The 23,887-nt window shown below is 37.1% G+C and overlaps 1 protein-coding gene across 3 annotated transcripts in view; it reads right to left on the reverse strand.

Annotated features, from left to right (window-relative positions):
- L3MBTL4 (L3MBTL histone methyl-lysine binding protein 4) overlaps window positions 1-23,887 on the reverse strand; it is a 460,291-nt gene that overhangs the window by 323,612 nt on the left and 112,792 nt on the right. For 2 of the 3 annotated variants that reach the window (XM_081078815.1, XM_081078813.1), the window contains one exon: window positions 12,034-12,082. The exons of the other annotated variant lie outside the window; for it this stretch is intronic. In XM_081078815.1, coding sequence (XP_080934941.1) covers window positions 12,034-12,082 — 49 coding nt within the window. The remainder of the gene's footprint in view (window positions 1-12,033; window positions 12,083-23,887) is intronic. 3 annotated transcript variants of the gene reach the window in all.

Here is a 23,887-nt window from a genome sequence, read left to right on the forward strand (position 1 = left end):
AGGGCAATAGTTACCACATAGTATTCTCTGATTTGTACTGAAGTTCACTGTAGAAAATATAGAAGTTAGAAAAGAACACCTAGGAGAATGCATCCATAGTTAATATTTTCCTATCTCTTTAAGGTGATGTTCAAGGAATTGATTTATAATAGTCAGCATCAAAAACCCTTTACTACCTTACCATTTTTTTGTGGGGAAAGCTTATGATGTTAACTCTCCGAAATAGTTTTAAATACAGTCATAAAGCTTCAGGGCTGGGCGGTATCTAATAAATCACCTAATCATTTTAAAGATGAAAGAAGTGATTTCCCCAAGGTTTAGTTTTGGCATAAATATCTTCTTTCATGGACCCATTACCCTGATACGCCATAAATGTGCACTAATTTAAATAACTGGTTTTAATTCCCAAGCATCTTATGTTTTAAAAATAATCAATAAAATACAGCTTCCTTTGTCAAATTAAATCCTGTACTGCTGAATTCAGATTTACTACCATAAAAAATTAATTATGACAACTATCTGAGGAAAGCAATTTCTCCTAAGATCCTAAGCACTGTGAAGACAACTACAGACAATTAAAAGCACAAACACATGGCAAACTATGGCTTATCTTTGGTAGAATACTTTTCAACATAGAACAAAATTAAAACAGCATGTCAGACTTCTAAAACCTAGCTTTATATAACCTCATGCTTATTTGTGGAAAAAATGTTTCTACTTCAAAATCTCTGTCACACAGATTGGTTCATTCTAGGTACCAGCTTCGCACACAGAGAGCTGTGCCAAGTTCTGAGGTATGCAGAGAACAGCACACTATGCCCACCCCAAAGTGCCTGCCTGCCCAGAACACCATCCATGGTTCTGAGGATACCGTCTTGGTTCTGCGCTGGCTTCTCTTCCTTCTCCCTCTACCCCCTCACCCCGAGAGGTTATCCTCAGTTTTCTGCTAACAGCTCCTTAGAAAGGTCTCCCCACATTCACAGCTTCACCTACCACCCACACACTTAATGACCCCAAATACAAACCTGCCCCTCAGACTCCTATCACGAGCATCCGGCCTAGACACTTCAAATGTTTCGTAGGCTTTCAATCTCCACACAAAAAACCAGCATTGTCCCTCAAATGTGGTCGCCATGTTCCTTAAGTCAGTGAATGGTACCTATACTACATTTGGTGATCGCTCTTCTAGCCCCTGCAGTCAGCCATTTATTTACTAGATCCTGTGGCTCTTGCCTCCTACTATCTTTGGAATCTATCTCCTCCTCTCAACCACCCTTGGCTTTGTAGTAGATGAGCAGGACCACCTATGAGTTCTTGGCAATAATTTGATCGTTCAGTTCCTCTTTTGCCCACACTCATTATCCCACCTTACTCCAGGGATATCCCTGGAGTTCTCTCTCCACAAGAGAGGTTATCACTCTCCTGCCCAAAGCTTCAATGTCTCTTTATTAACTATGGTATAATATCCAACCAGCTTAGCATAGCAAATCAGGTGCTTCTCCATTGGCCCAAACCAACTTTCAGCCTCATCAACCGCTTTCTCTCTTCACTCATTCAACAAGTACTTATGGAGGACCCAGTATGGGCTAAGTTCTCAGGTCACACAGTGGACAAAAATAGACATGATCCCTCACTCACAAGCTTTAAAATCTAGAAGGGAAGACTCAAGCAATCTGAAATATAATCACAAATGATATTATGTGATTTCATAGAATATAGGACCTTGAGAGCGTAGAACGCCCACCCCCCACCTCTTTACCCCCACCTAGCCTGGGAGATCAGGGAAAGCTTTCCTAATGAAAAAGGAGGGGCATTCCAGGCAGGAAACACAGCAAGTCCAGGAGCTCTGTGGCAGAACCTGATATAAGGCCAGCACTGTCAGAGCACAAGGAACAAGTGGGCACCTGGCTGGAGATGAGGCCAAAGAGACAAGAAAGGCCAGGTACTCCAGGTCTTAGAAACCTTACTGAGGATTTGCTCATCTCCTACCCTACAGGAAACAGAAAGCATTTGAAAGGTGTTCAGCAAAGGAAACATAGGGATGTGGACAAGATGAGGCTTACGTTTTGAAAAGAGCAATGTGGCTGCATCGTGGAGACTGGATTAGGTCATCTCAAGAGTAGGTCTAGAGATGTCAGCTGGGACAACCAGGTAAGGGATGACAGGATGAAAGCTTTGATTCAAATAGCAGCAGGAAAGATGAAAAGCGTAGAAAGACTGGAGAAATAGTCCAGAAGCTGACGCAACAGTCCAGAAGCTGAAGCAGACGGCCCACACAGAAGTGAAAAAAACAAGGTGTTGAGATGGCCACACAACTCTTGGCTTGGGGACCCGATTGGTGGGCCGTCACCAAACTAGGGAGACCTTCATATCTCTAGGACCACTGGGTGTGAGCGTATCTTAGATGATAATGACTTTAAATCAAATATAAGATCTTTTATCCCCAAATAATTGACAAATTCTCAAGTGTTCAAAAATTTGTGTACTTTTATAACCCTATATACCTTATAAATCTGCTCCACTTAACTAAACACCAAACCCATGCCACTATCATTTTCCCTTTTCTTCATTTTCATCAGAACAACTGCAGAATATCATCAATTACCTTCTATTTTCACTTAAAGTGCTTTTCCAAAAATATATATATTTTCTACACGTAGTTACATCCCAAAGAGGCTTTTCAGCAAAGGCTGTGAGAAACATATTGTGCTGCTTCCAGTTATATCAGGTATATAAGGAAAGAGCAACCAAATGAGTTTTTAAAAGTTTAAACTTCTTATGTGTCTATTCCTCAAAGAAAAATAGGTTCTTTCTTAAGTAGGATAAAAACACTTTTAAAAAAAATGCCTCACCCACTGCTAACGCTCTAGAGTAAATAGTTTTCAAACAATCCTTTAGGAATCTCCTAAGCAAAATATGAGTCTTTACCAAAAAGAACCTAAAATTACTAAAAACTAATACATAAATTCCCTATTTAAGCTGTTCAAGAAAAATGTCCTTTGTTGAGTATTTACCAACAGCTGCACACATTGTAAACATGTTTTTCATTTAATCCTGACAATTTTATGGGGTAAGAGATATGACCTATTATTTCACAAACAAGAAAATTGAGGCTTACAGAGAAGTTAAATAACTTACTGGCAGCCACACAGTCAGTTAAGTGGCAAAACCAAAATTCAAATGAGGTCTGCTTGATTCTAAGTGCATGCTCTCTACACTTTCTTTCAAATAACAAAAGAAGTCATTCTTGAAAAAGAATTACTAAAAGTTGGACTTCTAAAAGATAACATTTACCCTAGGCTCAAGACAAAACCATGGCTGAATACCCAGGCCTGTGCTACCTATCTATATCGACCTGCTGTGTGCACCTGGCCTGAACATCAGCGAAGTTCCTATTTATTGCACTGTCTTCATTGTGAGTTAGGTGCTATCTTAGAGGAAGCTTTTTTTTTTTTTTCAATAGGGTTCAATTACACATATGGAAATCAGTGGAAAAATAAGATTTTGGTCATGAACATGCCAAGTGAACACCCATTCTATAAACTGAGCTACCATGCGAATGCAGCTTTGCACTTAAGCACTAAAACAAGTAATAACTTTAGCAAAGCAGCAAGAACAAATCACCAATTCCTAGCTCTTTCTGGCTTTGGAAGGAAATCCACAGGATTCTCTGGAGATCCCAATATCAGACCCACATTGGTCCCAGGCATCCAGGCTCAAAACACAACTCTCATACTTGACTTTCCCCTGTGCTTCACAACTTTGAACTTCATGTCAAAATGAAATGGAGCAAAGTCAGCACTGGGACCTGGGAGAAGAATGAGGGTTTAATGAGGGTTTGCACTTAAACTCAGTTCTGCAGTAGACAGTGAAATGAGACAGTACCACTTACATACACAGAAAAGCAGACCTGTCAGATGACTCTTAACAATGTAATTACCCTGATTCATAGGGGCTTCAATCATTATCTACTGACACGTGCCCCTCACCGTGAAGGGAGACTTAAATAGGGCCCCACACTCAAACTTACCCCCAAGTCTTTTTTTCTTTTTTCTGCTTCAGATACTCGTCATTTTCTGCTTTTCTCTTATTTAAGAATGAAAATATGTTCTACTTCCTCATCCGCCTGGCCTTCTCCGCCCCCTTCTTTCTTTCTACCCTGCCCTTCCCCTTCTGAACAATTCTGTTCTGAATCTATTACATGGGGCAGAACAAAGTAGATATCCACATAGGAGGACGGGGGGTGGAAGAAGGGTTAAGGAAAATACCCACACGTGGGGAAGTCTACAGAGTATCACAACCTATGGGGGTGAGGGAAGTGTCACCACAGGTGGTGGAATGGCACAGAGCAGGGAATGAATGAATCTGAAACAAGTATTGAGGGTATCTACCTGGGGGAGTAACCCAGAGTGGGGACTTGGTTGGAGAAACAGTGGAGAAACCTGACAGAAACCACTTTAATCAAGAAATCAAAGAAATCATCAAACATGAGACTAATCAAAATCGTGTACCATGCGATCAGATGCCACAAAAACATAGCACAGTACTTCTGAGATATTCCCCCAAAAGATGCATAACTGGAATCTAATTATGAGGAAATATCAGAGAAACCTAAAATTGGAGACATTTACAAAATAACTGGCAACATGTACTAGTCCAGAAAGGCTGCTGTTGGATTGGCAACTTATTCTCTAATTCAGGGGAAAAAAATTTCTCGTATTGTACTTATAACTTTTCCATAAGTTTGATATAGTTTCAAATTTTTAAAAATGTATTTTAGAAAAAAGGAATGCTTTCACTCTACAGTGCTAAGAGAACACAGGGAAATGAAGCACCATTAAAAATAGTCATATCAATGAATTAGCCCACAGTCCAAATATTTCACATGAAACAGTACAGGTTCAAATGAATACTGAAATGCCCCCCTAGATAGCAGCTTTAAATTCAGTAGCAAAGGTAATTATGATGAACAAAGATCAAATATGCTTTAAAAGAGCAAAGCATGTCAGTAGAAAGAATCCTTTGGTTCAACCTCAAAATGCAACAAGCCTCTGGTTTTTAGAACAGAAACAAGACCTGCAGGAATGGAGGATGGGTATTTTATGGGGCAGGGGATGGAGGCCACTGGAAGCATGGCCCTTAGAAAACTCTGCAGCATGGCCTTAGAAAACTCTGCCAGACTTCACAGAGGTCTCCACTGGAACTAAGTGCTGCTCGGTGACATTTTCTTTTGCTTAATCAATCTCAAAATCAGGGTACTTAGTCCCCTTTTCAGAGTCCGATACTCTTATTATCCATCAGGGACCTCTAATGAGAGACACAGTAGGATTTAGTGCTGCCTTTAGGTGGACTCCTCTGTAGGACTGTTTGAGAACATAAATAAGCTGAAGGCTTCTCAGCAAGTTCTTTAATGAAGTAGAAATTTTAATATGATACCTGCTTTCATAGTAAAGGATTCAACATGGCTCATAAAAGCGGTCTTTATAGAATAGGATTTATAAATACAAGTTCTTGCCCTATCTTTGTGCTTTATACAGTTTTATTCACTAATACTATCTACTGACTGACTCCAGGAAGAAAACAAATGTGCTCCTTTCCTTTGTGAGAGTATATATTTACACCACCGTGAATTACCCAAAAGTAACAGAATACCACAAGGGGAGGTTTGGCAACTAAATCGATCAAATTCAAAGATTTGCTCCTATATAAATCAGTATCAAGAGCAAAGAAAGTATTTGAAAATGTATACTGAAAACTATTTGTTACATAGCATTTTTGTTAAAAAGTGCATGTGGATGCTTTAATTATCAAAATTCCCCCATAAAATGTTCATTACTTAGAAAGAAGTCCCATTTATCCTCAGCAACAGTTTCATGGCTCAATGAAAATGTAATATTTAGGTTCAAAATATCCAAATGCCTAAATATTTAACTGTGATTTAATGATAGTGCCATCTATAATAATAAGAACTGACGAAGTAAATTGATTTGGTTTTCCCCTTCTGATACTGGTATCCATTCTGAGGTAAGGAATTACCTTGGTAGGAATGAACAGATCACAAAGTTCAAAAAAGGCAGACAGATATAATTATTTTGCAAGAAAGTACTTCTGTCATTATATCCAGGAAGTAAACTAGTTACTTTAACAAAAGACACAAGGGATAATGCTCAAGGTGCCATCTTTGAGTCTTTTAGAATTACTAAATGAGCCATATGACCCAGCACAGAAACTGCTCCCTGGAAGTAAGTTAAGCATTTATGAAAGCTGTGTTAATTTTTCTTTTGGCCATTTAGCTAATTAATACTTCAGTGCTTTAATAAATTATTACTGCAGCATACTAAACAATAGATCTTATCCACCGGACGGGTAATTTTTTGCCTTTTTAAAAGACACTTACCTTAAGTGGAAGATATAGCCTAGTACCATTTTTCCCAAAAAATAAGACTGGGTCTTATATTAATTTTTGCTCCAAAAGACGCACTAGGGCTTATGTTCAGGGGATGTCATCCTGAAAAATCATGCTAGGGTTTATTTCTTGGGTATGTCTTATTTTCGGTGAAACACGGTATATCACTGATTTTTAAATACCAAATGTCCTATGATATGCTGAGAAAAAAATAGAATAGAGAGAAAAATACTGCAAAATAAGGAAAGCAGAAAAGATAATGAGGTTCTGAAGAAACCAACTACTTGGGTGAGGTCAGAAGAAAAACCCTCCAGGAACAAGAAACAAGCTTTCAGACAGCAGGGTCTAGACTGTTTTATTTGGCTGGAACAAAACAAGGATGGGGTGTCAGGTTACAAGCAAATGCCAGTTGGTGACAGGCCTCTAATGATATTCTAAAGAAAGAATAGAAGGCACTCTATTAACAGAATTTCAGCGAAATTTTAGTTCGGGAAGAGCAAGTGTGAAAAGACAACTAAAAATTGACCAGGGACAGCTCTAAGTTGGGAGATTTTATTTGAGAGATATCAAGAAGGATGAATAAAGGTGATACTTGGCTAGGCTCAGGGGTAAAAGAGAGGGAGGAGACAAGATGTCTCTAGGATTCTAGATTGACTGACTGACTACAAGTTGAAGATGGTATTACAGAATGAGGGACTCCATCAGAAGCAGACTGAGAAAAAGGGAGCAAAGAAGAGACCAGCTTTAATGTCCAAGTGAAATCTAAAGGGTGAGAAAAATAAGAGCGTGGAAGCTCCCATTGGTTTGGGAGGTTCCTTATGCCATTCAATCAACAAAACGTTAGTGACCTTGAGGCCCTGGTGAGCTACACAAGAATAGTTTCAGGGGAATGATTGAATGTAGATGCCAGCTGGTGAGGACAAGATGAGCTGATGGCAAGTGAGGAAACACGGTGACTCTCAAGAAATGTGATTGTTAATACTGGTGACTTCTTGCCATGAGAAAACAAGATGAGAGACTATATGGTAAAAGACATATGTGCAATGATAATGCAAAGTGATATTCTAGACTGATCTTGGAACAGAAAAAGTTCATTCGTAGAAAAACTTGGGAAAGCTGAATAAAGACTGCAGATTAGTGAATGTTGATATACCGATGTTAATTTCTTAGTTCTAACAAATGTCGTATGGTCATATATGATACTAACATCAGGGGAAACTAGGTGAAGGGTATATAGGACTATCTCTGGACTATGTTTGCAACTTTTCTCTAAATCTGAAATTATTTCAAAATAAAAGTTTACTTACAAATAAAAGACATTCCAACAATACCCTCCATTCCATAAAGTGAAGTTTTTAGTGTTCAGGAGTTTCTGAATTTATTTTTTAAAATTTGTCTGACCGTAACATGATTACTAGGTGTAAAAAAAAGAAAAATACTTGGAAAATATACTCACAAGTTAAAGATAACAATTATTAACATCTTTCTATTAATAGATACGTGATTTTTTTTTCAACCGTCAAGACCAATCTCCTGGGTTTTCTTTTTCCCTTAATATTTTATTGTAAGCTTTCCCTCCCATGTAATTTAAAGTTCTTCCAAAGCACTTAAGTGACTACAGTCGTCTACATACAATTGTGACCACAGTGTTTTACCTATTCCGAATTTGCTGGACATTTAGATTACTTTCACCTTTTCTCCATTTAAAAGTAGTAGCATGAGTATCATACGCATAAATTGAATGCTCCTGCTTATTTCATTAAAAGAAATGCAAAAAAGTTGAGTTTCTGAGTTGAAGTAAATGTTAATTTAACACTGCTGCTAAGTACTATCAATATGTCCTCCGAAACAATGCAGCCAACTTCTGCTCCCAGTACCAGCATACTGAAAGCCAGTATTCCCCATCGCACCAGCAAGAGGTATTAGCTCTCTTAAAATTGTTGTTAATTTAGTAGGTTAAAAATGCTCATCATTACTTTTAAATTTCTTTGTTCTCTAGTGAGACTGAATATATTTAATATATTTATTTTTAGCTGGATATCCATTTCCTCTTTTATGAATTACCTGCTCATTCCTTTTGCCTGTTTTTGCACTGAGATCTTGTGTATCTGGTTATTTTTTATAATTCCTTTATCTGTTATAGATCTTCTGTAGGTTGTAGTTGTGGCAAATACATGCTAGTTTGTTATTTCTGTTTTAATTTTGTTTATTACGATGTTCTCTGTTGTATAGAATTTGTATGTATATACATCTCATTTTCCTTTATAATTTCTTCCATAAAAACCTCATTACCCTAACACTCAACCAAACAAATGTTACCATTAGTTAAAAAGAGCACTTAAAATTTAGAAGATGAAAAGCCAGATCACCTGTCCAGTTGAAGAAATCAGTTGTTTTTATTTTGGAGATTTCACATGTAGAGGTCTGGGATTACACAGTGATTGACAACAGTAATTCTAGAACTTCAAATATACATAATTATTAATAAATAATACATATTGAGACAAGCCTGCTCTTAAGGGTATCTCAGACAGCTGTTAAATTTGTTTTAATCACCAGGAATAATCTAGTTCAGAGAATTTCCAAAAGATCCAAAAAGAATTAATCTCAGCATATACCTATATCAACAAAAATCTAGTTCAGGTAGTCCCAAAGGACACAGAGGCTATATTAAATACCATTAATACTTCAATTATTAGCAGGTACTTTCCCCATACCATTTCTAAGTAAGATTCCAGTTTTTTCTACCTTTGTTTTTAATAGCCACAAAGAAGGGACAATGTTAAAGTAAAAAAGAAAAAAAGGAAGAAAAGACTAGTAAATAGAAAGTGCATAGGCTTTAGAACTTGCTAGATGGGGGTTCAAATCCTATATCCACCACTAACTAGTTAAGTTTATCCTAAATAAATCAAATGGCCTCTCAAAGTTTCATCATCTGTAACACAGGGGTCAGTGTTAGTGGCACAGATTGAGCATTCAATAAATTATTTTATAATGATTTCCAAAGAAATACCTTGCTTGTTGTAAAATCACTATCAAGAATTGTTTTTCAATATAATTTTCTGTTCAAATATAAATATGTATGTGTACAGTTTTTGTTTTCCTTTTGATATTATTTTTGTTGTTGTTGCTCCAGACCATGCTTTTTATTAGTTTCAAGTGTATAAAGCAACATAATAGTTAGACATTTACATCCCTCACAAAGTGATAACAAAGCTACTACCCCGTCTGACATATAACTGTTACAATACCATTTACTATCTTCCTTATGCTATGCTCCACCTCCTGTGACGATATATATATATATAATTTATATATATATAACTAAACACCCATATATTTAGTTATAGTTGACATTCAATATTATTCTACTTCAGCTTCAGGTGTATAGCACATTGGTCAGGCATCTACACCGTCTATGACGTGATCCCCCTGATAAGTCCAGTGCCCATCTGGCACCTTACATGAGCTTTACAACATTGTTGATTATACCACCTTTCCCCGAAAATAAGACCTAGCTGAACAATCAGCTCTAATGCGTCTTTTGGAGCAAAAATTAACATAAGACCCGGTCCTATTTTACAATGCTATAAGACCGGGTATTATATAGCATAGCACAGCACAGCACAGCATAGCATCACATAACATTATATAATAAATATAATATAATACTGAGTCTTATATTAATTTTTGCTCCAAAAGCCATATTAGAGTTGATTGTCCGATTAGGTCTTATTTTTGGGGAAACACGATATTCCCATACTGTATTCCATATCCCCATGATTGTAATGTGTCTACTACTTTCATTTTCTAATCCCTTCATCTTCTTTTGATATTATTTTTAAGACATAAGGTAAATGACTAAATCTCTTTTGTTTTGCAAGCACCCTACAGAAAAGATTAAACTGTTTCCAGGAACTAAAGGAGGAAAAATCCTCATTATAATACTAGGACAATAAGCAATTTAGGGAATAGTTCCCTTTATCCCACTAAAAGTGGTAAAAATGTAAATTACTTCAAAAGCCCCTCCAATAATTCAGTTTTCATTTCAACTGGCAGTTTGTAGCATCTATATACAAAAACCAAATTTCAGCCTTCTTCTAAACATTGAGCTATGTTCTACAGGGGGAAAAACAGCAACAAGAATAACAGATTTGGAGAATAATAAAACAAAGGGTAATAGTTTCGAGAATGGACCACTAACTATAAAACAAATCTATCAATGGAAGAACAACAGCAAAAACTTACTTTCCATTAAAACTGGAAAACTATTTAAGATAAACATATACCTGACTATAATAAAATTATAAATAATAAATTATTTTTAAAAATCTTAGTTTTGAAGACTGAACATTTTTAAATGGTTGGCCTAACTGCTTTTTTTTTTCTTTTTGTAGAATCAATGCTTCAATCATAGAATAAGAGAACCTAAAACAATGTACATTAGTGTGAAAATACAGCTGCAGGGAAGAAACAACATATATACTAAATCACAACCTCTTTCTGAGTAGAAAAACAATGCATTTTTTAAAAACCCTGCCTTTAGGGCCATGTACAAGTCTAAATTTATTTCTGGAATTTTAGTATTGCATAATTAAAGTGTATTTCAATGGAGCTGAACATCAAGTTACATAATTATCAAATTACCACATTCTACTTTGTTTTTTGAGGAAAGAACATGATAGGATTAGGGGGAGAGCAAAAGAGAAAAAGAAGTTTAAAGGAGCATTTTTCTTAAAACAGAAAACAACTTTTATTTTTAAAATCATTTAAGTAGAAGACCACAAATTTTCTATATTGGGTCCTAAGATTAAGCAATATAAAATAGTCTTTAAAAACCTCAATTCTTGTTTGTCATTTTTTTCAAGGTATTTTTAGTTTTTTCCATTATTTAAAAAACAAACAAAAACAAAACAAAACTTATTAAACAAACACTTAAGGTACTTTAAAACATCATTAGAGAGAATTATCAAATTTATATACTTCCTTCCCATGGAGAATAGCACAAATGTTAAACATTCAACTACATTTTACAGAAAATTTAGTAACAGTTGGCTACTTATATACAATAATCACAAACAGTATGAATACATATTCCAGGGAAACAGCATCTGCATTTGTTGATTTAAATTTAAAGCATCAGAGAATTAGCTGAATATTAAAAAGCTGTTATCTAAAACCAATTGATGTATTAATGACCATAATGAGAGATATTCATTTTAAAGCAAATGAATATCGCCTCTAAAACATGACTTCAATAGAAAGAGTACAAATGCAATCCTTAGAAATTTAAGCTAATCTGGGAAAAGCTTAAGCAAAGAATAAACTAAGTAGCATCTCTTTTTTTCTTGTTCACAGGGAAATTTTCCAAATCAAAAGTTGTTTTGCTTAAAACTTTTTTAAAAAAGCAAATAAATAAGAGCTTCAGACTTTTTCTTGATGTACATATTTGAAAATCTTAGATGACAGTGATAAAGTCTACAAAAGAGTATGTAACACACTATTGATAAATAATATAATTATTATTGACTTAAATTAATAAACCTAAAACCATTAAAGCTATCTCATGAGTTTCATTTAAAAATTGTTCATTGTGAACTAAACCTGTAAAGGATGGTGCTAATTACCGTGACTCAAAGGAGCTGCACCATCCCTTTTTTCTTCTTCAGCTTGCTCCTAGAACACAGAAAACATGGTTTAGACCATATTTTTGAGTCATTGTTTGAAACACCAAAAACCAACTTTTCTGTCTGCAGAAAGCCAAGCCATGAAAACCACTGTAATGAAAGGACAACGCCTCAGGAGCCAGTGCCCTCCAGGTGTGTGTGGAGGGGCACAAACCCCAGGAGGGGCACACCACAATTCATTCAGACATGGGAGGAAATTTTTATTACTATCTTAATTCTTTGTTGGCTGACAGAGAGAGAGAGTAAGGTTCAATACCAATTCATACTGAAGTTGACAAAAGCGTTTCCCTAATGGGATCCCTGGATCTGACAGTCACACAAAAGGCAGGCTGATGGGAGAGGCACATCCTACACCAGAGCCAAGCCCTCCTTCCAACCTTTGCTTTCAGCCTACTGGGATCTACTACAGTTTATAATGCTCAGTTAAGATAACATTATCTAATTTTAGCCAAACTGACCTTCATAGAATAGACAAATGACTTCAAAGATTCCAGGGAAGAAACCACAGACTGAATATGATCGACAATGCAAGCAACCAATAAGAAGGTGTGGCACACTCTCACAGCAATCTTGAAGGAAAGTTGACCATTTAACAAAGACTACGGTGTAAAAGATACAGGAGCAAAGAGCATTTGTTAGTGGGTACCCAGATACATGTTTTATTTACATAATTTTATGGCCATACACAATGTATGCCCCCTAAAACACTCATAATAACTGTACAGTTAAAAGTTGGGGGACAGAGTTTCCAAGTGAAGGGTGTTAATGGGCTCTGAAATCACTTTTGGGAATACAAATATGCAATACTTTTGGTTAGGTCCCAAGAAAAACTGATTGTCATCACACAAGGTGAAAATTCGGCAGCTGAAATATACAAAAACTTCTGCATAATTGATGGGTGATGCTGAAAAATCAGTACCATGATTTATTAAGTTTGCCCAGCAATCATTTCTTCAACTTATTCCTCTGTATCTTTGGGACGTATCTTTGTAAACTATCATCAGGGTGACTGACTTTCCCCGTTGTTCAGGATTAACTTGGCCACAGCACTTAAGTCCCACACCTCAGGGCTCCCCCAGTTCTAGACAAACCAGGAAGGTCAGTGATTCTAGATATGACAACCATTAAAACCAAACCTAGAATATAGACTTTAGATCATGTTAACACAAAGCTTTGAATCAAGCTTTCAAAAAGGAATCATGTATATTAATAGTGTGGTGAAAGCAAACTCGTTTTTAACTGTTAAAAAGTAACATTAATTTCATTTCCATGTTATACATTTTTAGTTTCTTTGTAGCTATGGTTTCAAGGTACAAAATACAATTTGTATAGTAGGAAATCATATAATTTTCAAATAAACAATAATTCACATATATGTAGATATGTGATTCAAGTTTCTTTATTGATGGGTTAAGCAAACCAACGAGTATGAAGATGACTGTATCAGGTTGCCATTTGCCCATACAGCTATATTTAACTGAGTGTGATAGATTCCGAGATGCCTTCACTATGGTATCTTTCTGTACATATTATTTATTTCAGTTTTTGAGTTCATATGGTTCAAGTTAAAAACAAATTATACAGTGAAAATTTTCCTAAATGTCCTCCCCCATCTGGCCAACTCATATACTCTACTCGATAATCACTGTTATTAGGTTCTAATATACCCTTGCAAAGTTTTTCTTACAAAAATACAAAGAAACATGAATATATACTTATTTTCTTGCTCTTGTACACAAAAGGTATCATATCATAATACTGTTTTCCATCTCTCTTTTCACGTAACAAAGTACCTCAGAGATCCTTATGAGTTTACAAAGAGCATTCTTATTCTTTTTTTTATAGCTGCACAATATTACACTGAATGGATATTTCATGATTTATATAACTGGCTCCATATTTATGGATGTTCAGGTTGTTTCCTATCTGTTTTCCAATCATATAAAGCTGCAGTGAAAAACTAGCACATAAGTCATTGTGCAATGATATCTCTGGAATGACTTCTCAGAAGTGGAGATTTATGTTTCCTGCCGATAAGTACCATCAAGTCAGGCCCCACACAAGCTGCCCCACTGAACAGTCCCACAAGCCTCGGATCACGGCCTGTTTTCCCATTGCTTAGCTAAAAGGGTGTTTTATCAAATTTTTGGATTTTTGCCAAGATGACAAGTGAAAAATGATATCTCACTACAGTTTTAATTTGCACTTGTTTCATTATGAGGAAGTTGAAGATACTGTATATTTAAAAACCATTTGTATTTCCTTTTCTATGAAATATCTCCTTATATTCTTGGTCCAGTTTTCTGTTGAAATGATTACTCATCTTTTGGTCTTAATAAATCACAAAGATTAGTCCTTTCTCTACAATACGAGATGCATTATTTTTTCCAGTTTGTCATTGCTTTTTCATTTTTCTTATGATATTTTTAATATGCAGAGAGTTTTGTTGCTTGTTTCACTTAACAAATGAAACTACGAAACTTTTCTTTTATGGCTTCCAGATTTGGGTAATAGCTAGAAAATCCTTCTCTACTCCCAGACTGTTTATGTCTATTGTTTATGTCTACTGTTTGTATCTATTGCACTTACATGTTATTTCTTACATTCAGATCTTTGATAAATCTGAGGATATGATGTGTACTAGAATACGGTGTGAGGTAAAGCCACACTATTTTTGCCTAGGTGGCCCTTCAGCTGTCCCAAGACCACTTCCTAGATAGTACCTCTCCTCCCCATCAGTCTAGGATGTGTGTGCTACACACTGAACTCCATGTGTGTTTGCTGCTGCTTCCGGCTTTTCTCTTCAGCTTCTGTAGTTGATCTGTCTATCCCAGTACCAGTGCCACACTGGTTTAGTTTTTACAGCCTCCCGTGGCATTCTTGCCCCCTAAATAACAATACTATACTTCCTGTTCTCCCTGCACTTCTCTGGGCTTGCCTTTGTCTCCCTGCCCCAGTATTTCTTCCTGAGCACAACCCTCCCTGCTGCTCTTCTGGGGTTCCATTCGCCCACCACCTGTTTCACTCACTCCCTCTACACCATGCAGTCCACTCTCAGTCTCAGAAACATGACCACCAGTGGATTTATATCTCCTTTCATCAAAATTCAAATGTGCAGATCCAAAGTCTCCCTGCACAGCTTCATCTGGATGCCCTACAAGCTCCTGAAATTCAATAATTACAAAATAAGTTCATCATTTTATACTCGAAACCTCTTTTCATCCCCTGCTCAAAGTTCCCCAAACTCACTCTGCAGCCTCCTTTACCTGCACTCCCACCTTACCAGCTTACTCTCCTTGGGGTGGGAGGGATTCTCAAATGATCCTAAGGAGCCACACCATTGTAGAGTCTGCTCCCGAGTGGGGGGCAGAACTTATCACTTGAGTCTAGACCACAAAATACAGCAAAGGTGATGGGGTGGTCACTTCTCGATTGCAGTGCAATATATGACATACCTCAGCTAACTGGAACAGGAGAGTCTCCGGCTGGCCTTGAAAAAGCAGGCTGCCATGCTGTGAGATGGCCACATGGCAAGGAACTATAGAGCCTCTTGGAGCCAAGAGGGACCCCTGCTTTATAGCCAGCAAGAAAGCAGGAATCTCAGCCCTACAACCACAAGGAACAGAATTCTTCCACCAACCACATGAGCTTGGAAGAGACCACTGAGCTCCAGAAGTAACTCAGCCGGGCCAACACTTTAATTTCACCCTTTGAGACTCTAAACACAGAATCCATTTAAGTCATGCCTGTCCATGAAACCTACAAAAAATGTGAGGTAATAAGAAATGGGTGTTTGCAACCTCTAAGTTTGTAGTAATTTGTTATGCAGAAGTACAAAACTAATACACACCTATTATATTTATCCTGTAGGAGTCAGCTCGAGAAGCTTTCTTTGATCCTACTTCCTCCTCTTCCCTCCACCCATGCTAGGTTGGGCAGTCTTCTGAAGCCTGGAGATATCCTATACCGGGGTGTCTAAACTGCGGCCCGCGGGCCAACTGCGGCCCATGATCCATTTTTTATTGGCCCACAGCAAATTCCAAAAATATATTTAGTTTACTTAAATAAACCAGGTGAGGCAATACGTACTTCACCTTGAGTGAGTGGCCCGGCTGTTTGTGTATTTTAGCGCATATGGCTGGTGGTGAAAAACGTTGAAAAAAGTTTGGACACCCCTGTTCTATACAAATCTCTATTATTGGGCCTACCACATTGCACTACCATCATCTGTCTTATTGGTCTTGCCCGCTTTGATGAGTTCACTGAAAGCAGACAATGTCTTAGCATCTTTTATCCCCAAAACACAGCCTAACACCTAGTCTAGTTAAACAAATATCTGCTGAACGAAAGTATGAATGCAAATTAGTACAAAGTTATCATAGATATCTTTTTTTTTTAATTAAATTTATTGGGGTGACAATTGTTAGTAAATTTACATAGATTTCAGGTGTACAATTCTGTATTACATCGTCCATAAATCCCATTGTGTGTTCACCACCCAGAGTCAGCTCTCCCTCCATTACCATATATTTGATCCCCTTTACCCTCTTCACCCACCCCCCACCCCCTTAACCTCTGGTAACCACTAAATTATTGTCTGTGTCTATGAGTTTTTGTTTCTCATTTGTTTGTCTTGTTCTTTTTGGTTTATATACCACATATCAGTGAAATCATAGGGTTCTCTGCTTTTTCTGTCTGACTTACTTCACTTAGATATCTTAATGTAATTAATGAGATAGCATCCTGATAAAACGTACCATAACCCAGTGCTTCTCAAAGTTCAACATGCATGTAAGCCCCCTGGGAATCTTGTTAAAATGCAAATCTTGATTCAGTAGGTCTGGAGTGGGGCCTGAGATTATGAGATTCCAACCAGTCCCCAGCTGATGCTACAGCTGGAGGTCTGTGTGTCACATGATGAGCCGCATGGATGTTGTTTACCAGGCAGGGGGTGGGGGTGGGAAAGCAGTAATGCAATCCTACCCACCTCTATTCTACTGCATGTGAATTGATGAGCTGAATCACATCTAATTTTCTATGGTAGCTCTTTACCCCGATTTCATTCTTCTTTACCCATTTAATACAAGGGAAATTTACATAATTTAAAATAACAAGTCTCTTCTCATAAAGGTTCTACTGCAAAAACCTAAATGGTAAAAAGACACAGTATTCAAGAGTTGATTATGTGAGCACAACAACTACGGAAGCATTTTTATAATCATGATACCATTCAAATATAAGAAATATGTAATATATTGTCTGTCACTCAGTTAGTGGATTAGGATGTTTGGTTGTTTGGTTCACAACTTCATTTGCTATTGAAATTCTTTCTGCCTAGATAGAAGAAACATACTGTTCACCAAAAAAAAAAAAAAAAAAATTACCTCTCACTTCAGAGTTAAATTACCCAGGATCATTATATCCATATGTTTTTTTCCAGATGGATCAATGTTATAAATATACACACCAGAGATCATAATTTTGTATTTCAGAATAAACTTACATTTCTCTTATGATACACTGACCTCATTTTTTGAACAATTTTGCAAACAAAAAAGGATTTAATATCATACAACAGAGCAGGGAAGATGCAGAATTTGGGGTCAGGTGACCTAAGGCCAAATCCCAACCCCACCCATAAAGTGCTACGTAACTGTGAACAAATGACATATATTTTCTGGACCTGATTTCTCTTCTCTGTAAAATAAAGGGATTGGAATAATTGCTCTCCAAAGCTCCTACTAGCTTTAATGTTCTTAGCTTCTGTCTGAGCTAATTAATTATTCTATAAAGGTAATAAATCCACACTGCTATTAATGAATAGAGAATTTAAAAAAACAAAACAAAAGGAAAAATGAGCAGTTTTCCTAATCCTCCCAGACAGAACACTTATTGAAATCAATACAAATTGAGAAAAATGAAACCATTACTATGATTTCTCAGGTTTTGAACTTTAGTTCTAAAAAATGAAAGTAAAGCTTTAGGAGGGGAAACACAAAATCAGTGCTCTGAAAAATGGGAGATATTGGTTTAAGGAACCAAATACGTCTTTGCTATATGTCTTTGCTATATGTCTTTGCTATATGTCTTGCAAATACGTCTTTGCTACATCCCCATTCTTCAATTTAAAATCCGTAATTTTGGAAAGGAGGACTATGAGATGGGAAAATCACCCAAATGGCTTCATGTTCCATTCCCACCTGATGGCCCTGGAGGGCAACATATACTTCTACTACAAGTTAGAGTGATGTTTTCTAATTAATCAGTGTCTACATTTCTCTATGAATTCCAATCAAGGAAGCAAAACGAAGGATTTCCACCCTGTGATTTGTGTTTGGCAGTTCCAAGTCACCACTTATAACTGGGGGATAATGCCCACTCCTTTCCTTCACTGTCAGACCCAGGTTTTGGAGCAACGGATGGCGCTGGAGTACCCTGCTGTTCCTCCTCCATAAGAATGGAGGCTTTTATCTGCTGCCTTCATGAATTATACAAAACACTGAAATCCTATTTAATCACTCCAGTAATAAACTACTATCGGCATTTCACCTGCTGCTTCAAGTCCACTTTTCAAATTCTCTTTTGGTCTGATCCAATGTGGGGTACAAACTGAAGATAAATGAAATTAACCTTTCAGACACAAATTCAGGAAAGGATTACTTTCCATCGCCCTACTGGTATTCAGATGCAGAGAGAGAGAAGGAAATTTTCTCATTTTGTTAAAATATTCAATAATATAATTACAGTCGCTGAATGAAATCCCTCTATAGTATTTTTATTAACATGTTTTTTATTTTCTGTATTTTATGATGCTTTGACATTTGGGGGGCTTTTGGACAGGGGCAGGATTGTTCCTCTCAAGGAGAACTAGTTCCTAGAACTAGCAAACAACTTGCCTGTGGTCATGCCTTTGATATGCAAACCACCAATCCTGAGTCCATACCCCATTCACCACTTTTTATCAGGCTCTTGCAGTCTGGGACACTGTCCTCCTGCCCTGAATCATCCCCGGGCCAGGTACTAGACACACAGAGAAAGCCCCTACAGCCAGAGAGCACGAAAATTATTCAAACCAGCGAACCCTAAACCTGCTTAACTTGCTCACCCTGCCTTGCCCATTCCTTCCTATAAAAAACACAATAAAGGCCTTCGCCTACATTTTCCCCTCAGTCCTTCTGCCTTCTGACCGATTCTCGACCTTCCCCAGATGGCCCCGCATGGTGTGACGTGCCCCCTCCTCTTGAGAAATGTGAGTAACAAACTATCTTTTCAAAAGTAGTTGTCTCTTGATCTGTTAGTCTCACTATACCTGAATAAAAACAAAATCACAGGTATATTTTAAAACAGTATTTGCTAAGACTCATACAAAAAACAAAGAGAAAAAAACTCTAAGATAGCTTTATAAACCTCTCCTTTCTATGATTCCTCCATATAAACTTGTAAATGAATTATATTGGCAGATGCAAACTGTTATCAGCCATGTGTGGGGCAATAAAATGATAAAAACAAACAAACAAACAAACAAACAAACAAAAAGCTTAGTACTACTGAAAAATAAAAAACTAAAACAATCCCACCCTAAACATTTTCTCAACATCTATTTAAGGATATTATAAAATAGATTTCATTACACTATGCCCAAGTTGAAGGCAACCATGTCCCCCACCCCATCAGTACATCAAGTCCAGTGGCCACAATATCAAGGACAACTTCCTCTGCTGTGCCTTCAAGACCCTCTAATCTCAGCCACCCAGGTCCACCCTAGTCATCTGACTATTGCTTATGTGCCATATCTTAGGCTTATTGAAGTGAAAAGGCTCTTAAGGATCTTCGAATCGAACACTCTTGTTCTATAGACAAAGAAGCTGAGCCCCAGCCTGGTGAAGGACTTGTCCTTGGTCACAGAACTCATTATCACCAGAGCCAAAGAATTAAATCCAAATATTCTGACCTTCAACCTAATGATCATTTTATAAAACTTCAAGAGCAACATCTGCTCGGTCAGACAAGCCATTCTAATTTCATCATATTTCACATAGGTCATATTTGCTTCCGACCCCGTACCTTTGCTCATGCTGCCTCCTTGGCCCTGACGATCCCTGCTATGACCCTTATACTTTCTTACTTCTCAAGGTTAGCTGCCTAGAGAGCACCCAGATGTTAAAATGCAAGTAAGTTCTAGTCTCATATTTTACCAGGTTAGATTTAAGAGCCATTTGTGACAACAGCATTAAATATGCATTAGATAAATATTTTTATTTATTAAATAAATGAAATAAAGCATTAAATATGCACATCTCACGTACTCTTCATACTTCAAGACACGAGCCCCTAGTGATCCCAGCCTTTCTCTGAAGGCCAAATGTGCCTTGCAGCACTAACGTCCTTTGTACTCAGTTGTATGCATTACTCTAACGTGGCGCTCTTTTCTTCAGTAATACTCTAAGATCCTTTAGAGAATAAATAATGTCATATTTCTAGTTCTCAAAGCTCATATTCACTAATTAGATATAGATTCATAGATTTTAAGAGGTTCAGAGGAAGAGGAAGAATGGTTGCTCACATTCATTCAGTATCAGCTATTTATATACACAATTAGAGGCCATGTATTTCATTTTTGTACAGTTAAATAAAACTTCCTTCTTTTTTTATTTGGGAAACTTGCAATTTATGTAGGAAATGTGAAATTTTACAGCCCACATATGCTTGGGCTTTTATGCCCAGAACACCCACATACACACCAAACATCTATGAAATCAAGTTGAAAAAAAAATGAAAAAGCTTAGTTTCTCCATTGCATGTGATTACACTTTGCCAGTCAATTCTAAAGGTGGTGGGTGGAAAGGCTAGCAAATGGCACCCAAAAATGACAGTGGTCTTTGTTTTGGATGTTGTGCAAAAGCATAACTATGTTAAGGAGTCTAACAGGAGCAGGGGAACCTCTCTTCAAGGCTGCAGCGCTCCCTGACCAGCACGGTAAATGGAAGTTCATCCCCACGGTAGATTTTAACAACCAAAGATGTAAAACATACACAAATCCCTAAGGAAACAAGGCACTCTTGCAGATGCTGTTACAAAAAATATAAACTGGCATGACCTCTTTGGATGATGATACGAAAGGCTTATCAAAATTTTAAATGCACATACTCTTTAATACAATAATTGTGATAAGATTTAATCTATGAATCAAGTATAAAATACACCAACATATATGAGTGAGAACATTGGTTGTAACATAGAGTGTAACAACAAAAAGTAAAAATCACCTAAATGTTTATTTACAGTAGGGCACTGTTTAAATAAATTATGGTACAGTTACAAAATGAAATATTAACACTATGCACTATTGAAGACAAAGACAAGGTCTGAATCTCCATGATATACGTGCTTAAGTGCAAAAAAGGTAAGATACATAACAAGCACAGTGTAAGTCTATTTGGGATACGTGTATGCATGTACATAGGTACTATGTATGCATTATGTGTATGTGTGTAATATATATATGTGTGTATATCTGTGTGTGTGTATACACACACACACACACACACACACACACACATGAAGGGTTTAGGGATTTTAGCTTCCTTTTGTTTTTTATTCCCACATAGATACACAAGAAAATGTAAACAGTGGTCACAACCTTAGGAAAAGATTTGGGGTTATCATGTGTGTAAGTGGATATACAGAAAATCTGCATTCTTTTTTTAATACCAGTCTGTATTATTTGATTTTTTTAACTATGTACCTGTATATTGAAAGATATAAATATTTTTTTTATTTATTTTTGTATTTATTGAATTTATTGGGGTGGAAAACAGTACGGAGGTTCCAAATAAATATTTTCTGAATTCTATGAAGAAATACAGAGAAAATATTAGTCCAGGAAGACATTCATTGGCAGATATTAAGATCAGCATTTGAAAATTAATAGACATCCAAGATATAAATTACTGTCTCAAAAGCAGATGTTTAGAAAGCACCCAACTGTTCATTAGTTTGATGTTTCATGTGCTTAATCTGCCACTGCTATTTTGCTTGGTTGACTGGAAATGTCACTTGTAAAATCATAAGGGTAACATAGAAAGTGAAGGACGTTATTGACATTTCAATCAAAATTCAAACACGATTTTAGTGATTGAACTCAAACAAGAGCGAACCCCTTTCTCTCCACAGTGAATGCAGCCACAGAGGTGAACCAGCTTTCTGTATTAAACTATTAAATTTACCTAATGAAAATGGACATTGTAACTGACAAAGAGCCCCAAACTGACAGTGCAATGCAGTGTCCTAAATGCCTATTTTTTCAATTATCCTATGTGAACATCCTTTAAAATAATGATATGTTCAAAACAGCTCAAAACTCAAACTAGTAATATGGTCCTTTGAAATGTCATTTGCTTACTATTGATCAAAAGAGTCGATTTGCATGAAAATGCCATTAAACACCAGGAACATCATTCAACAGATAGTTTTAGAAATCCAGCCAAGCAAGGAGCCACGCTAAAATAGCACCTAGATAAGTGCTGAGCACTCTGGAGTTCAAAAAGGGGAACATCCCAATGTGGGCCTGCATAATGGTAAAAGCATCAGCATTAAGTCAGAAACCAAGTTGGGCTATAAGGGAAAACTGGGATTTGTGCCAACAGAGAAGAGACAGGTTAAATGTTAATGTTGTAGGGCAAGATAAACGAAGGGTTGAGACAGGGAAGTAATCATTTAAAGAGAAATGATACTAAGAAAAGATAGAAAAACATATTGGAGAGGGCCTCAAATGTTACACTAAAACATTTCATAAATATGCAGCAGCCATTATGCACTATAACTATAGCACTAATAATAGGTAAGATACGTATATGTCTAGCTATTTCTCTAGTACAATGGTTCTCAAACATAAGCACGTATCCGAATCACCTGGAGGGCTTGGTAAGCTATAAATTGCTGAGCCCCACCTCCAGTGTATCTGATTCACTAAGGTCTGGAGGATTTGCATTTCTAACAAACCCGCAGGTGATGCTGATGCTGGTCCAGAGACTCCAACTGGAAAAGCACTATCCAAAAATAACTTGGAACACAGCAAACACCCTGTCTCCTCAGAGGGCATGACGCAGCAATCCAGAAGTGCTGAGAGGAACGGCATCCTCACATAACTTGAGACAGATATAGGCCTTCCTAAGTCTGTTCCAAACCCCCTTAGCGAGCAAGCTCTCTGGGATACATTTAGGGCACTCCAATCTGATGGAACTGGTCAATAAGATGAAACCAATATGGACCACAAGGGGAACTGGACCTCAGCCCCACATTAACCGCTCACCCTGAGGAAACAGCTCTATAGCTTGACATTTAATTTGACACCAAAACCACATTATCGCTTGACATGTCTCATTCAATGTCTGGAGTTCATCAAACCTCTCCTAACTTGGCACTGAACCACAGAATGTGCAACACTGTGTTATTTCACCAACTGTAATTTGTAAATTTCTAACCACAACCCACATGAAGACCCCCAAATCTACACCCAAATTCATAATAAGAGCCCATGAGAGGGTCACAATGAGAATGCTCTAATGACCCACTAATCCCAAAACAGTCACCACAGAGGTCCCTTGTTCACTTCTGTGCACCTTGAAATTTGTAGGAATACAAAAAGTTGTCATCAGGAAACAGCACAGGTAACTAGAAGCATGATGCATATTATAACCTCTAGCTGTTGAGATGTCACTGTGAGGTGTTTCTTAGCCATGATTAACATTTACACACTAGACTCTGAGTAAAGCAGATTACCCTCCACAATATG

The sequence above is a fragment of the Rhinolophus hipposideros genome, assembly GCF_964194185.1.
Source record: "Rhinolophus hipposideros genome assembly, chromosome: 17".
In the NCBI taxonomy this organism is placed as follows: domain Eukaryota; kingdom Metazoa; phylum Chordata; class Mammalia; order Chiroptera; family Rhinolophidae; genus Rhinolophus; species Rhinolophus hipposideros.